The 14,228-nt window shown below is 44.5% G+C and overlaps 4 protein-coding genes across 14 annotated transcripts; all 4 read right to left on the reverse strand.

Annotated features, from left to right (window-relative positions):
• Positions 1-1,209: 1,209 nt before the first annotated feature.
• LOC4577382 (CLIP domain-containing serine protease B4-like) lies at positions 1,210-4,066 on the reverse strand. Of its 9 annotated transcripts, none has more exons than XM_061641589.1 (6): positions 3,019-4,066; positions 2,769-2,887; positions 2,439-2,564; positions 2,226-2,362; positions 1,909-2,147; positions 1,210-1,829 (listed from the first exon to the last, which is right to left on the reverse strand). In XM_061641589.1, the coding sequence occupies exons 3-6, from the start codon at positions 2,527-2,529 to the stop codon at positions 1,238-1,240; spliced, it is 1,059 nt and encodes a 352-aa protein (XP_061497573.1). In that variant the 5' UTR covers positions 2,530-2,564; positions 2,769-2,887; positions 3,019-4,066; the 3' UTR covers positions 1,210-1,237. The 9 variants fall into 9 exon arrangements, with proteins under 9 accessions (XP_061497573.1, XP_061497570.1, XP_061497572.1 ...); XM_061641586.1 differs by having other exon boundaries at positions 2,226-2,374; XM_061641588.1 differs by having other exon boundaries at positions 2,769-2,890.
• A 136-nt stretch (positions 4,067-4,202) lies between these two features.
• On the reverse strand, positions 4,203-6,421 carry LOC1273920 (CLIP domain-containing serine protease B4-like). Of its 2 annotated transcripts, none has more exons than XM_061641609.1 (4): positions 6,287-6,421; positions 5,331-5,494; positions 5,002-5,252; positions 4,203-4,924 (listed from the first exon to the last, which is right to left on the reverse strand). In XM_061641609.1, exons 1-4 carry the CDS (start codon positions 6,300-6,302, stop codon positions 4,333-4,335), a joined length of 1,023 nt encoding a protein of 340 aa, XP_061497593.1. In that variant the 5' UTR covers positions 6,303-6,421; the 3' UTR covers positions 4,203-4,332. The 2 variants fall into 2 exon arrangements, with proteins under 2 accessions (XP_061497593.1, XP_312956.3); XM_312956.5 differs by lacking the exon at positions 6,287-6,421 and adding an exon at positions 5,577-5,922.
• LOC4577378 (CLIP domain-containing serine protease B4-like) lies at positions 6,135-7,655 on the reverse strand. Its single transcript, XM_001237509.2, has 4 exons — positions 7,493-7,655; positions 7,236-7,420; positions 6,928-7,178; positions 6,135-6,869 (listed from the first exon to the last, which is right to left on the reverse strand). The coding sequence occupies exons 1-4, from the start codon at positions 7,563-7,565 to the stop codon at positions 6,266-6,268; spliced, it is 1,113 nt and encodes a 370-aa protein (XP_001237510.2). The 5' UTR covers positions 7,566-7,655; the 3' UTR covers positions 6,135-6,265.
• A 232-nt stretch (positions 7,656-7,887) lies between these two features.
• Positions 7,888-13,677, reverse strand: LOC1273921 (CLIP domain-containing serine protease B4-like). 2 transcript variants are annotated; one of them, XM_061641610.1, is made up of 3 exons: positions 9,164-13,677; positions 8,644-9,018; positions 7,888-8,567 (listed from the first exon to the last, which is right to left on the reverse strand). In XM_061641610.1, exons 2-3 carry the CDS (start codon positions 8,952-8,954, stop codon positions 7,988-7,990), a joined length of 891 nt encoding a protein of 296 aa, XP_061497594.1. In that variant the 5' UTR covers positions 8,955-9,018; positions 9,164-13,677; the 3' UTR covers positions 7,888-7,987. The 2 variants fall into 2 exon arrangements, with proteins under 2 accessions (XP_061497594.1, XP_312959.5); XM_312959.5 differs by having other exon boundaries at positions 8,644-9,171.
• Between the last annotated feature and the right edge of the window lie 551 nt (positions 13,678-14,228).

Raw genomic sequence — 14,228 nt, forward strand, 5'->3', positions numbered from 1 at the left:
GTGATTTATTCGCCCTGTTGCACCGGGACGTCATCGCTGGTGCCCGAGCTTGCCACTTTCGCTTTCCGCTGGTTCATGTAGCTTTGTTTGCTTTTTCGATGCTTCGATGCTGTTTGGAAACGGTTTGGACCGGCATTTGGGCAACAATTTACGATGCCTTCGTTGATGATGGCTCGGTGTTGGTTTATGGTCGATTGCTTGCCTGCTTGTTGGTCTTGCCGGTGGTGCTACAGCGTGTTCTACGAACGAGAGCGTGAAGCTGAGCAAAAGAATAAATGCCGTTAACAATTCCGACCATCGAATCGGTCAATGTATATCGCTATTCGTTAAACGTTTAAACAGCAGTAACAGCGAACTGGTGAAGAATGGTATACTGAATCTTGCTTTGTGGTTTATGTGTTATCTGGTTCGAGATTGCTTTGAAGAATATTTCTGTGTTGTTGAGCTTGAGTGAAACTTCTTCGGTCAATAATCATTTCAGCTTGCGTATATTTGCGATTTGGAATGTTGTTGTCAAAAACCTTCATTTGAATATATCAATACACATGTTATCATGAATCAAAAACATGAATATTTCTGATGCATAATAGATAGCTTTTGGGAAAATGTGTTGTTAACATTATTTTGAAAATGATGTTATTTATTGATTTGTTACTATGCGTCTCCAAAGATTTTTCTCAGTGTTAAAGAACAGTCTATGCAAAGTAAAGCCAGGCCAGTTTTAACCAGCACACATCCTCCAATCAAATTGAGCTCATGTACTATGGCAAAGCTCAACCGTGAAGAAATCAGTACATGTTCAGAGCATAACTTTAGGCGCCAAAGTATTTTTTTTCTTTTTCAACATTGTTGAAGTTTACTTAGAGAAAGGTGAAAATAGATGTATGTCTGGCATTCTGCGGTACTTCCCTGACTCATGAAAGGAATATGTGATACAAAGAAGTAAAAGAGAAGCAGTTAAAGAGATTAAGAGCGAAGAAGAGGTACGGTTATGAGACAAGAATACCGAACAAAATTGTGAAGTTGAAAATTGAAGACAACCAAAAAGCTTAATTTAGCCTTTGGTTAATAAAAAAAGGAAGAAAAACATGTTGATATAATTCATACATTAACAAAGAAACAATTCTTCCAATTTCTTATTATTCTGTTGCTATTGATAACTTGCAAGGAATCAAATTGGTGAGGTACACCTTATCTGGTGACTTCATGTTTTTGTTTATAGTGTAGATGTGATAATTTATTTAATGTTATCTCTTATCCAATTCATATAGTACGACACGTTAACAAATACACCAGGTACATCGCCCGATCCGCACTTTTGCTCATCACTTCCAGCAACGCCTATAAGATAATGAAAGCGACGGTAAAACCATGCTAAACCACCTCCAGCATCAGCACTGCAGATTTTCCTATTCGATCGCTCCCATAACGCACACAGTTGAGATGGCTGCATTTTCTCTGGCCATTCCAACAGCGAAGAGCACTCTCGAAAGTTCCTCACCTTTAGATTGAGTTTAAGTTTCTTTGTCACACCAGCGGTAGACTGGGATTTTCCCCATCCAACCACCGTGCTGAATCCATCCGTAATGTTTTCCCATGGAATTGAATCCGCTATCGGCAAACAGATTGGTACAATTGTATCAGGAAAGTTCGCTAACTCCTCGAAGCGAATAAGCGCAATATCATGGTTGAAGCTTCCGTTCTGCGCATCATATCCGTCATGAACGATGATCTTCGAGACTTTCGCTTCGATCGGAGGATTGTTGCAGACATTATATGCACAATCCAGTACGGAGGATAGATCCCACTCTCCAAGTAATACACGGTGACTGAACAGATAATCGAAATACATCAGATGGTTCTCGATCTTGCAATGATACAGTAGCAACACTTACAAGGAATACTTACACTTTCCAGCCAGCGCGAAGCGAGCTAACGCAATGGGCAGCCGTCAAAATGTGCCCTTGATTGATAAGCGTTCCACCACAGTGAAATCCGGTAGTGCCGTCCGGTTTCTCGTACTCAATCAGCGCCGTCCAAGGATAATCATCAGGCTGGGTTAGTTGAGCGCCTGTAAGTTGCGTTGCAGCCCGCACACCACAGTGCGGAGGTTCGGGTAACACGTGCCGTTTATCTGGACAACATATCTGGAGAATTTATTTCAAGTAATTGTTATCACACCATGAAGTGCTCCATTTATATATCCTAGAAACTCATATACTTACAAAGCCTGGTGCTTCTTTTTGATTGCATTGGCTATTTTTAAGGAAATTTAGATCCGTACTCAATGCACGGGGCAGTGGTTTGCAATCGAGGAAGTAAATACACTTTCCAGGGTCACCGGCAGGATTTACACAGAAGGCTGAAGTTGCAGCTGGAAAGTTTCAAGGCATTTGTCAACAATTTGCTACTCACAAAAAGATTATGTACACACTTACCTGTGGATTGGTTAGCATCTGCCATCAACATCGTTGGAATTATTGTAAAAAATACCCATAATATTGAGCGATTGCTATCGCGTTGCCCCATATTGACTATTTCCTCAGACGGATGTAGAACGTAATCTGAGTAAATATAGTTTTTGCAATTCTCTGTCATACATATCATTGAACTCTCATTGCTATTACAAATACCACAACATGCACCAATACACATGTTCGTCAGAATTGTTTATTGATGCTGAGAAATTATTGCATCACTGCAGCGCTATGTTATCAATTGTATTGCTAGAATGCGTGTACAACATGTAATAAAAAATACATATTTACCACAACTGCCATAAATGAAATAAAATCCCTCCAGTTTTTCCTCCTCGGTACGAATTCTAGACCAGATCCATCCAGTTTTACAATGGATGTATTTCCGAAAGAATCTTCACTTCACAAACCTGCTACAAGTAAAAATAAGCCTCAGATAAGCGATAAGCTAACAAGTCCAAAAAGGGAATAAGGTTTGTTTTGCACAATAACTTCAACGCTACAAGGAAACTAATTTAATCATCAAAAGTACAATATTTACCGTGTATGGAACAAATTTGCTATCACCTATCACAAACACATTGTAGCACCTTGTGCTGGAGGTTTTGCAGGCACAGCAACCGATTAGATTGTGTTACAAATACATACTGCTATCTATTACTGCTATTCCATCTACAGTAGTAGATGCTAGATCCACAGTAGTAGTACCATCTACAGCAGTACAGTGCTGGACCGGGGCGGTCCCGTGGTACACTCGTCAACTCGAACGAATCAATAACATGCCCATCATGGATTAAAGTCTAGAATGGACCGTCGTCCCATAGCAAGGACTGACTAACCGGCAGCGCGGTAATGAATTAAGCCTCGAAAGCCTGTCTAGACCGGCATTTCCGCGTAGGATTCCATCTACAGGGGTTTGCAAAAAATTTCACAGTTAAATGTACAGATAAAATAAAGTGTTTGGTTGAAATTTATGTTTCAGATGTTTTTTTTTTGTAAAAAGAGTAGTTTACTATGCTATTTATGGAAATTAATCGAAGCATCTGCCCTCGGCATCGATTACAGCCCCTAGCTGACTCCGGAACTTGGAGCAAGCCCTTACAACCGAGTGCCTGGGAAGGGCCACAAAACCAATGATTTAATTTTTAACACTAATTCTGCCTTGATGTTGCTGGACGATCTATTAACACTTCTTTCAACTTTGCCAAACACCAAATAGACAAAAGGTTGCAGTTCTGGAAAGTTGGGAGATCAAATTTGGTGAATTTCCCCCACGGTGAATTTCAAATTTGATTCGGAGATCAAATTTGGTGGTTTGATATTTGGCAGCCATGCGTTAAAGTATCGTATCCTACTGCCCCACATACGGCTTATCATTGCCCTCTTTAGTAAGCTATTTGACTTTACTTCACTTCACAGAAGCTTTCGGTTGCCATCCGCATTGAGTTTGAGCCCCTGAGTGCAAAAAATCGTAAAATTAGTAGAAACGCAATTTATCCAGAACTTTTTCTGCAGACTGGCCAGGAAAGCGTCGGTACGAATACAGGAAAGCGTCGGAAAGCGTCGGTGTTTTCAGGGAACCCGGCGCACGCTCAATAAAATCCCGGTTCTGCTATCTCGCTGCTAATCATCACGATGCACAGTAATCGTTTCCACAAAACGGGCGGGTTGAACATTTTTATCAGTTTTTTCAAGACAACGAAAAACAAACAAATACAAAACAAGTTTGCTTACATTCCATGCCACATCTCAATGATTAAAAACCACACACACTTTTATTAGGGCTTTTCCCACATCCATTGAACGCAGAGTATGTTTACAAACATCTCCTTTCCCAACCGGTCTGGATTGATTTCTACTGCACATTGCTCTCAATCCAGTCCAAATACTCCACCACGTTGGTGTACACACCCGGGTAACCGGCCGTGCCGCATTTGCTCAACCCGAAGCTAACCACACCGATCAGATACCAGGCGCCCGCACTCTTCGCCATTAGCGGGCCACCTGAGTCACCGGTGCACGTGTCCTTGCCCTGCAAACCGCCGGCACACATCTGGCTGGCTTTGAGTGCGATATTAATACCTCGATAAATCTGCCTGCACCGGCTTGGATCCTGCACAGTTAACTCCACCTTTAGCTTTCGCTCACTGGCAGAGGCCGATTCCGTTTTACCCCAGCCGGCTGCAAAGCTGACCGTACCCACCCGATTGCGACTGCGCTGCGGCTCGGTCAGCGGCAGACAGATAGGTCGAATCATTTCCGATGATGCCACATCCTGCCTAAGGCGTATCAGGGCTATATCGTTGGTATGGGCTGTGTCAGCCGCATCGTACCCGGCGTGAGCAACGAAACTTTCAATCTCTAGATCGATGGGGCCGGCCGAGCAGATCCCATCCGAACAATCGTTTGCCGTGCTGAGGTCCCATTCACCGAGCCGTACTCCATTTCTGAAGAGGGACGAAAGAATCAAGAAAGAACATTTTATTAGCACAGAAAAGAGACCAGTGGAGCAATAGTGTCTTACAGCTGCCAGCCGCGCGGAAGTGACTGAACACAGTGAGCTGCCGTTAGTATGTAGCGTGCATTGATCAGTGCACCACCGCAGTGAAAATCGTACTGGTTGCCCGGTTTCCGGTACTCGATCAGTGCCGTCCATGGAAACTCTTCCAGCTCAGTGGTCTGGCCACCGATGATGCGATCCGTCACCTGAATGCCACACTCGGGTGAGGTGGGAAAGCTGCTTGTCCTGGTTTGTTGTTCACTTGCGCAGCACACCTGGTGTGAATGAACATTTGAAGTTTACGTACTGCATAGGAATTATGTGAAAAGATTCTAATTACACTTCAAGCTCACCAACGTTTTTCGGCCAATCTCACCACACCGACTGCTTGCGAGGAACTGCGTTTCCTCCGGCGTTGTAAAACGTTTACTGTATATCGCGAGCAGTGATGCACATTCACGAACCAGGACACACTTACCCGTCTGCCTCGCCGGGTTTACACAGCGCTGTCCTTGTTCTGAGAAATAAGGGGTTCAAGAATAAGGGCTCCCGAGATGCAGTATTCACCAGAGTACTCATTTCTTCCGTTTTCTCTTTACCAAGTGCAACCGAAACTCCGAACAGTGCAAGCACAAGCGGAAACACTTTAGCTTTACCCATCACCTTAGATTTGCAATGTGTTTGAAACGCACGACACAACCGCTGCTGTCCGTTGACTCACGCGAACTGTTCGAAAGGTGAGCGAAACACGCCGGAAACTTATTTGTACCAACATGCTTCAAAGCACACCAACACCAACCAAGCCCCAGAACACATATTGAAATGAGAGCCGTAGAAAGAGCATTTTTAGTGCCAATAAAAACAAATAAAGACGAGTTGTGTTTTAAAATCTGGTTTTTTGCACCATGGAATCAGGTGAATTGAAAGAAGGTCATAATTGGGATTTAGAATTAAAACTTTTTTTTTTTTCAAATTTCTATCATAATTTTGCAATCATCGAAAAGAAGACTCTTGCAAGAGACTAATGTAAATTGAAATTTTGCAAATTAAAATCATACTTCCAATACAAGTAAAATATAATCCACGGTTTGTACCATAGTCAGGATGGGCTTAATGGGTTGGTAACAGGTTTGCTTACTTAAGCGCAGCCTCACTCGTAAATTAGATTCTGTTTTATTCTGTTTCTTCCACGATGAAGAAGATCTTCAAAATATTTTTAGTACGATGCATCTTACTTATCTTACTATGCGGATTCACCAAATTATTATACAATTATTGAATTTCAAGGTCACGCTATTCCTTCTCTTACCTTTTCCTGTATCCATTCTACGTAGTCCAACACGCACACGAATAAACTGGGAATATTTCCCCTTCCGCACTTGTGTTCCCCACTTCCAGCAATCCCAGTAAGATACTGGAAGCCATAGAAAAACCGCTCTAAACCAGCTCCGGAGTCAGCACTGCAGAGCTCGTTGTTAGATTCCTCCCTTAACGCACACAGTTGAGATGGCTGCACTTCTTCTGGCCGTACGAACAGCGCAGAGCACACGCGATAGTCGCTCACGTTAAGATTTAGCTTCAGTCTCTTTGGCACACCAGCGGAAGACTGGGATTTTCCCCATCCAACCACCGTGCTGATTCCATCCGTCATGTTTTTGCTTCGAATTGACTCCGCCAGCGGCAAACAGATAGGCTTAATTGTGTCCGAGAAATTCACTTGTTGCTCGAAGCGAATGAGTGCGATGTCATGGCTGGAGCTGCCGTTCAGTGCATCATATCCCTCGTGGATCATAATCTTCGAGATTTTCAAATCGACTGGAGCATTGTTACAATAGTTTAATTCACAATCCAGTGCTTCTGATAGATCCCACTCTCCAAGTCGCACACCGTGTCTAAAAAATGGGAGTCAGTGAACGGTACTGGGAAAACCCATCAAAACAGTTTACTCACACCTTCCAGCCAGCGGGAAGCGTGCTAACGCAATGGGCAGCGGTCAGTATGTGCCCTTGATTGATAAGCGTTCCACCGCAGTGAAATCCGGTACTGCCGTCCGGTTTCTCGTACTCAATCAGCGCCGTCCAAGGGTAGTCATCGAGCTGCGTAAATTGGCTTCCAATGAGTCGCGTATTAGTGCGTACACCACAGTGCGGAGGAGATGGTAAAGGGTTCTGTTCGTCCGGTGGTGGACCTGCACAGCATACCTGAAGCATTGAGCACCTATAAGAATGCTGACCATGTCCCTTCCTGTGCGTACTCACCCAAGGCTGCCGTTCGTGCATGCTACATCTGCTTTTGATCAAGAACGTTCGCTCTTTCGCTGACACTTCCGCTTTGTGGAGGAGTACATGGAGCAGCGGCTCACATTCTCGAATGGAAATACACTTTCCTGGTTCGCCGGCAGGATTGATGCAGAAAGCTCCCGGCTTCGGTTGTGCTGATGTATCTGATAAGTAATGATATAGCTGTATTTAATCATTTGCCCAGATTGACGCTCAATATGATTAAATTAACTTACATTCAGTTTGAACAGCTTGTATCGTAACCACCGCTTCGACTATCACAAATATTGAGTGTAGTTTTAAACCCATCACATCGCCGTTTCAGATGCTGATCTTTGCAACAGACACAACTTAAAGCAACGCTGATTGATTCAAACTTGTCAAACAGACTGACAGTGATCTACAAAGCTGATTGTTTTTATAGGGTCTATAAACATCGCAACACCTCTCCTTATACACATACAATCACATGCAGCGTAACACATGGCTCATAGCTTGGAATGCTTGTATGTGTCGGGAATTCCATGTAACGTCACGACATCAATAATGTGATGCAGCAGACAACGCAAAAACAAAAATTAAGAAGAATAGTATGCAATTCTCAATCACAATCACAGGGAACGCATATGTGTTTTTAGCATGAAGATTTCATTTATTTTTAAGATTACATACTCAATCAAAGTTTAATAACTTTCCGAAACTTCCAAAAGCCTCCATAGCAATGCCAATTTCTATTCCATGTTGCTTTGAATCCAATTGACATATTCCATCACGTTGGTGTAAACGTTGGGCAGTTTAACCGTACCATAGTTCCGCCCCCCAAAACTTGCCACTCCAAAAAGATACCAATGCCCTGCAATCCGTTGCATCAATGGACCACCAGCGATATCGATGCGAGTGTCTTTCTGCTGGACTACACAAAGCTGAGTGTCCGCTAAGGCAATACTAGCCTGCAGATAGTTCGAAGAGCAATTCTGAAAATCCACCAAGTCCTGTTCCACCTGTAGCTTCTTCCCGCCAATTGGCCCGAAATTCTCCTCAATCCAACCGACGCTGTGCATGGTTCGGTACCGTTGTGTTTGAAGCGAGCCATTCTGAGGTAAACAGATGGGTGCCACTGTCTCGGTGTAATGCATCTGTCGGTCTAGGCGAATCAACGCTATATCATTACGATGATTTCTGCTCGGTGATTTGTAGTCCTCATGAACAGTGATTTTATCAACTGCCACATCGATCGGTGCATCGTTGCACCGACTGTGGTCACAGTCCTCCGAAGTGCTCAGATCCCACTCACCAAGCCGTATCCGGTGGCTGCAGTGTGATAGAGAAAAGGATTAATTTACCTCTACCGTTTACGTTGCCTGCCATTCAGTTCGTGTGTACTTACACTGTCCAACCTTGCGGCAGTGAAGTAACGCAGTGAGCAGCTGTAACGACGTAACGCTCGTTGATCAATGATCCTCCACACAGATAGCTTAAGCTTCCGTTCGGCTTCCAATACTCGATCAACGCCATCCAGGGGGCCTCATCGAGTTGAGCAACTAGGCTAGTAATGAGACGTTCTGGTGCATCATTGCCACACATCGGAGGCTGCGGGAGCAGAGATTTCTGTGCTGGAGTACAGTACGCTGATAAGCACATCAGACCCATCCAAGATGCAACCCAAAGCGTAAATACGTTTCCTTTCGCAGATAGCATTCTGTTCGGAGACGGGTTTCCCTACTACGTGTATTTATGGTTGCGTTCAGCAGATGACTGCAAACTGTAGATTAAAAGTACTTGATTCGATTATATATATGTAAGAAAGGGGGACACGAGAGCGGAAAGGAATGAGGGAAGGCGCCGAATACTCCAACACTGGAGAACAATACTCGACACAACCGGATCACGACAACTGCAAAACCAACCGAGGGGGTGGAGGAGGTGGACCGAATGAGGGAGAACGTTGACACAGACTTTTTCTCTTTTGACGGTGTTGCTTTATTGAGTTCTGATCAACGACTGACTGCTCAGCCCAAGTTCTCTTCTTTATAACATTATCCCGATTGCATCAGGCAATACTAGCTTTCAACTTTACATACAATTCTACACTCGGCCCTTCCTGATGGACTTCGATCCTCGATGTCCTACACCTAGTTTACTTATCCTTATTCCTTCAATTCCTGATCTTCATCTAATTCGTCTTCGTCAGACGATTCAATCGTAGCATATGACCATAGTTTGATATTGTCGTCACTCGTACTCGTAACTTGAGGCCCTTCGCAACTAGCTGCCTTTTTAACGTCATATCGCCCATTTCTTTTTACCTTCGTTATTTCGTACGGACCCAAAAATTCATTAGCTAACTTTCTTCCTGCCACAAATTGAGTTCTCTTTATTGCTACCAAATCACCAATCTTATACCCATGTTCCGGCTTTCTTTTCTTATCAAATTGCTCCTTATATCTCTTTTGCGCCAACTCTATTTCTTTTCTGGCCTCTTGTCTCATACCCTGTCTATCCCGTTCGTATTCTTCATACCATTCTTTTTCCAGCATTTCGTGTAATAAATCATCAGATGCCTGTCTCATTCTGACCCCAAACATTAATTCAAATGGAGATCGCCCTGTTGACGAATTAAGGTGCCCGTTTACCGACCGTTGAACTCTGTTGATTTGTTTATACCACTTAGCGGTATCTCCCATCGATAGTTTTCCCAGCACTGATAAAATCGTCCGATTTATACGTTCCGCCTGGCCGTTTCCTCGTGGTACTCCCGTAGTGGAGACGATATGCTCGATGTTTTGCTTCTGAACGAATTCGGCAAATACCTTAGCCGTGAACGCTGCCCCTCTGTCCGTTATTACTCGGGTCGGATATCCGAATATCGACGACCAACTCTCCAGTTTTTGCAACACTTCCTCCGCATTCGTTGTTCTAGTAGGATAAAGCCAAACAAATTTAGAAAACCCATCCACCACGGTTAAAATATACCTGTATTGTTTTGAAGTGGCATCCATGGGCCCCACATGGTCCAAATGCAATGTACGTAGAGGCGCATCTCCTTTGTCGATTGGGTTCAAGCATCCCTCTTGTCGTCCTAACTTTTTGTTGTGTAAGATGCACTTCACACAGTTCGAGATATGTTGCTTCACCAATACCTCTAGATGTGGAATCCAAAACTTCTGCCTTATGGTATGCATAGTACGCTGTGCCCCATAATGCCCGTCGTTATGTGCGTTTTCTATGATCTGCTTCCTCATGTTTCGTGGAATCACTAATAGTTCGTTTCCATCCACTACAGTGTATAAAAGTCCTCCTTTCAATTTATACGATCCGTAGGGCCTATCCAATAGAATTTCACTAATTGCTTTCACCATCTCGTCCTGTTGTTGGTTCTTACGAATACGTGCCGTTAGTTCATTTGTCACAGTCATCACTTCCGTCGGATATCGGCTCAAACAGTCCACGTGTTGCATTTTTTTACCCGATCGGTGTTCAACTTCAAACACAAAATCTTGTAAGAACATCACCCATGGTAACACTTCCTGCGGCACTTCCGATTTTTTCAATGTACACTTAAACGCTGCACAGTCAGTAACTAATTTAAAAGGACGACCCAAAAGATACTGCCGAAACTTTTTAACCGCTAGAAACACTGCTTTAGCCTCGAGCACGTAGCTATGTTTGTTGGATTCCGGTTCACTTGTCTTTTTACTCCAAAAATACACTGGATGCAATTTTCCTTCTACCCACTGTAACAATGTTGCACCAAACCCTGCTTTTGAAGCGTCCGTATGAAGTTCCGTTTTTGCTTCGGGATCAAATAACCTTAACACTGGCTCTTTTATTAATTCCTCTTTTAGCCGTTTGAAGGCTTCCAATGCACTTCCCGTTATTTCAAAAGATGTATCTTTCTGCAACAAATCCGTAAGCGGCCTGGCGATTTTCGAATAGTCTTTTACAAACTTCCGGAAAAACCCCGTTAATCCCAGAAACGCTTGCACTGCTTTAACGTTCTGCGGAATACGAAAATGTTTCACTGCATTTATTTTTTCCACACTTGGCGATATCTGTCCAGTTTTCACCCGATGACCCAAAAACGTTATTTCCCTTTGCATGAACTGGCACTTTTTCCACTTAATGTTCAAACCGTGCTCTGCTGCCACTTTTAACACTCTTTCCGTTTTCCATAAACATTCTCGTTCGGTTGAGCCATGGATAACCATGTCATCCATGTACAAATCCAGTAGGTTGTTTGTAATAAGATCCCGAAACACATGATTAACATACCGGATAAACACTGCGGGCGAATTACACAAACCAAACGGCGCGCGATTAAACTCGTACAACCCTCGTCTCGTTGCAAACGCTGTATATTTTTTACTATTCTCTGCTACCGGCACATGGAAAAATCCATTCTCCAGGTCCATAACCGTGAACCATTGTGCACATTGTAGTTTTTGCACGACATCATCGATTACTGGTATCGGGAATCCGTCTTTCAAAATCATCGAATTCAATTTCCGATAATCGACACACACCCGGTTGCTCCCGTCCTTTTTCTTCACTATAACTATGCGGCTCGCAAAATTCGACACAGAAGGCCTAACAATACCCTCTTTAAGCCACTCATCCACTTGCGCATCCACTGCTTCAGATTCCGAAAAAGACAATCTGCTTGGTGGGTGGCGGAACGGCATTATCTGTCCGTCTGGAACAATTTCCAACTTAACTGGACACGTTTCTTTTCTCTCACTGCAGCTGGTATTATTGTATGTCTCGATCATTGTCATTATCTCGCCCCGAAATTGAGGCGGGATAACCGGTTCCATTGTCTCGCTGGCGCACATTGTGTTCATCACTTCGCTTAAAATATTGTTCACATGCTGTTGTCGTTCGTGTTCTTCTTCATTTCTCTGTATCCCCAACACATGCTCGTTTCTTCGGGGCTCGATCATGACCGTTTCGTTGTTAATATTGTAATTAACAGAATGCAAAAAATCCATACCTACGATAAGGGGTGTTCTAATCGCCTCGTATGGTACCAGAACCCACTGCACCTGATATACCCAATTGTCTATGTTTACGGCAAGTGTGGCTTCGCCGAATCCATTTTGGGGCACTCCACCTAGCCCTCTCAAAATGTGGTTCGATTGTTTCCATTGTTTGAACTGCGATGGAAGTCCCGCGAAAACATCTTCACGCATGAGTGATACCTCGCTCCCGGTGTCGATCAGAGCCGCATATTCCTTCCCGCACACGCTCACTTGTTTTGTTGGTAATTCTTTATTTGATTCCTGGATCTGACCTCCCATCACGCTGTAGCTATTTTTATTACAGTTTCGAGCGATATGCCCCACGCCTCCACATTTGAAACACTTTACCGGAGATCGCTCATTTGTACTCGGTACAATAGCGCGCGTGTCAGCTACCAGTCGCTTCTTGATAGAACAATCCTTCGCCCGATGCCCCGATCTACCGCATTCAAAACATTTTGTTGACTTAACACACTTTTGTGCTTCATGCCCTAACTCCCCGCAAATATAACACTTCCGCAAACCTACCCCACCATTCCTTTGATCTTGTTGACCATTGTTCCTCTTCACAACACTTTTCTTCTCCGCTCTCTCCATGCGCAACAGCTCTTCTTTCAGCTCGGCCATACTGCGCGCTCGATAAAGGGATGCACGCACTTTTGTGTCGCACGCCACACCGTCCACGATATACTCGATGATGCTCTCAACATCGATTTCCGTATCTCGAGCTATACGCTGCATCTCATACACGTATTCGAGCATTGTTTCCTGGGGACGTTTTACCCGTGACATAAGCCGCCTATGCACATCACTCGACCGCACTATTTCACCAAATTCCTTCATCAGCTTTGATCGCAAAGCTGCGTACGATATTATGTTTCTTTCAGTCGAGAGAAAACTCCGCGCAACTCCCACCATTTTTCTCCGGCACATAATAAATCTTTGCTCGTCTGTCCAGTGCGCCATGTTGGCCACTCCCTCGAAATCGTCAAACCATGCCCCAATGTCTTTGGTAAGGTCATTGCCGTAAGGGTCAATGCCTTCTTCCACGTCGCGGAACGAATAGGGCTGCACAAACGGTGCATGTGTTTCTATACTTCTAGGCACATCCATCTTTTGTGACACCACTTCTGTCACAATTGCTCTCGATTCCGCGGTAACAGCCATAGCACCACCCGCCGCAGTCGCACCATTGCTGCCAGTTTCTGAATCCGCATCCACGTCAAAATATCCAGACGCGTTTATTTCGCCGATATTTTCCTCGCGCTGGCCGTCGCTTGTTACCCCTGCTTCTAATAAACGCTTAGCTAATTCTTCCTTGGTTCCGGACAGTGCTAGTCCCGCCGTTTCGCACATCCGAACCAATCCCGCACGCGTATATTCGCTTAGAAAACGTTCCATTTTTTTTTTTTGTATATAACGCGCCAAAATGCTAGAAAACGCAACTCTTTTTCGCACCCCAAACGCACAGCGTTAGTTCCTCACACACACACACGCACAGCGTCTGCTCCTCAGGCACCCAGCACTTACAAGCACGACGCCTAGTTATGCAGCACACCTCTTTCAAACCGCAGCTTTTCGGGCCCACCGCACCAATCTCCTTGCCTACCGCTTAACTTGCGAACCCAGTGCAGAAACGCCGAAAGCCACTCGCGCACACAGCGCCTTTCTGTTGCAAACCGCAACTTCACGCGCACACAGCGCACAAACGCACACAGCTTCTCGCGCACCCCGCGCCTTTTTCGATGCTAACTGCAACTTCACCGCGCACACAGCGCTAATCCTTTTTTCACCTAGCACACTCGCGCACCCGGCGCAAAAAAAACGCACACAGCTTCTCGCGCACCCAGCGCCTTTTCGTTGCAAGCCGCAACTTCACGCGCACACAGCGCACCAACGCACACAGCTTCTCGCGCACCCAGCGCCTTTTTGTTGCAAGCCGCAACTTCACGCG

The sequence above is a fragment of the Anopheles gambiae genome, chromosome 2 (assembly GCF_943734735.2).
Source record: "Anopheles gambiae chromosome 2, idAnoGambNW_F1_1, whole genome shotgun sequence".
In the NCBI taxonomy this organism is placed as follows: Eukaryota; Metazoa; Arthropoda; class Insecta; order Diptera; family Culicidae; genus Anopheles; species Anopheles gambiae.

Bases quoted from the DNA above. Each gene is read 5' to 3' on its own strand.
- LOC4577378 (XM_001237509.2), bottom strand. From the start codon at position 7,565: ATGGGTTTAAAACTACACTCAATATTTGTGATAGTCGAAGCGGTGGTT. The intron at 7,179-7,235 runs GTGAGTACGCAC...TCAATGCTTCAG, and splicing joins TGCACGAACGGCAGCCTTGG to GTATGCTGTGCAGGTCCACC. The intron at 6,870-6,927 runs GTGAGTAAACTG...CCCATTTTTTAG, and splicing joins CTTCCCGCTGGCTGGAAGGT to ACACGGTGTGCGACTTGGAG.
- LOC1273921 (XM_061641610.1), bottom strand. From the start codon at position 8,954: ATGCTATCTGCGAAAGGAAACGTATTTACGCTTTGGGTTGCATCTTGG. The intron at 8,568-8,643 runs GTAAGTACACAC...ATCACACTGCAG, and splicing joins CTGCCGCAAGGTTGGACAGT to CCACCGGATACGGCTTGGTG.
- LOC1273920 (XM_312956.5), bottom strand. From the start codon at position 5,637: ATGGGTAAAGCTAAAGTGTTTCCGCTTGTGCTTGCACTGTTCGGAGTT. The intron at 5,495-5,576 runs GTAAAGAGAAAA...CTTATTTCTCAG, and splicing joins CGGAGTTTCGGTTGCACTTG to AACAAGGACAGCGCTGTGTA. The intron at 4,925-5,001 runs GTAAGACACTAT...GTCCCTCTTCAG, and splicing joins CTTCCGCGCGGCTGGCAGCT to AAATGGAGTACGGCTCGGTG.
- LOC4577382 (XM_061641583.1), bottom strand. From the start codon at position 2,655: ATGTGTATTGGTGCATGTTGTGGTATTTGTAATAGCAATGAGAGTTCA. The intron at 2,375-2,438 runs GTAAGTGTGTAC...GAAACTTTCCAG, and splicing joins AGATGCTAACCAATCCACAG to CTGCAACTTCAGCCTTCTGT. The intron at 1,830-1,908 runs GTAAGTATTCCT...TTATCTGTTCAG, and splicing joins CTTCGCGCTGGCTGGAAAGT to TCACCGTGTATTACTTGGAG.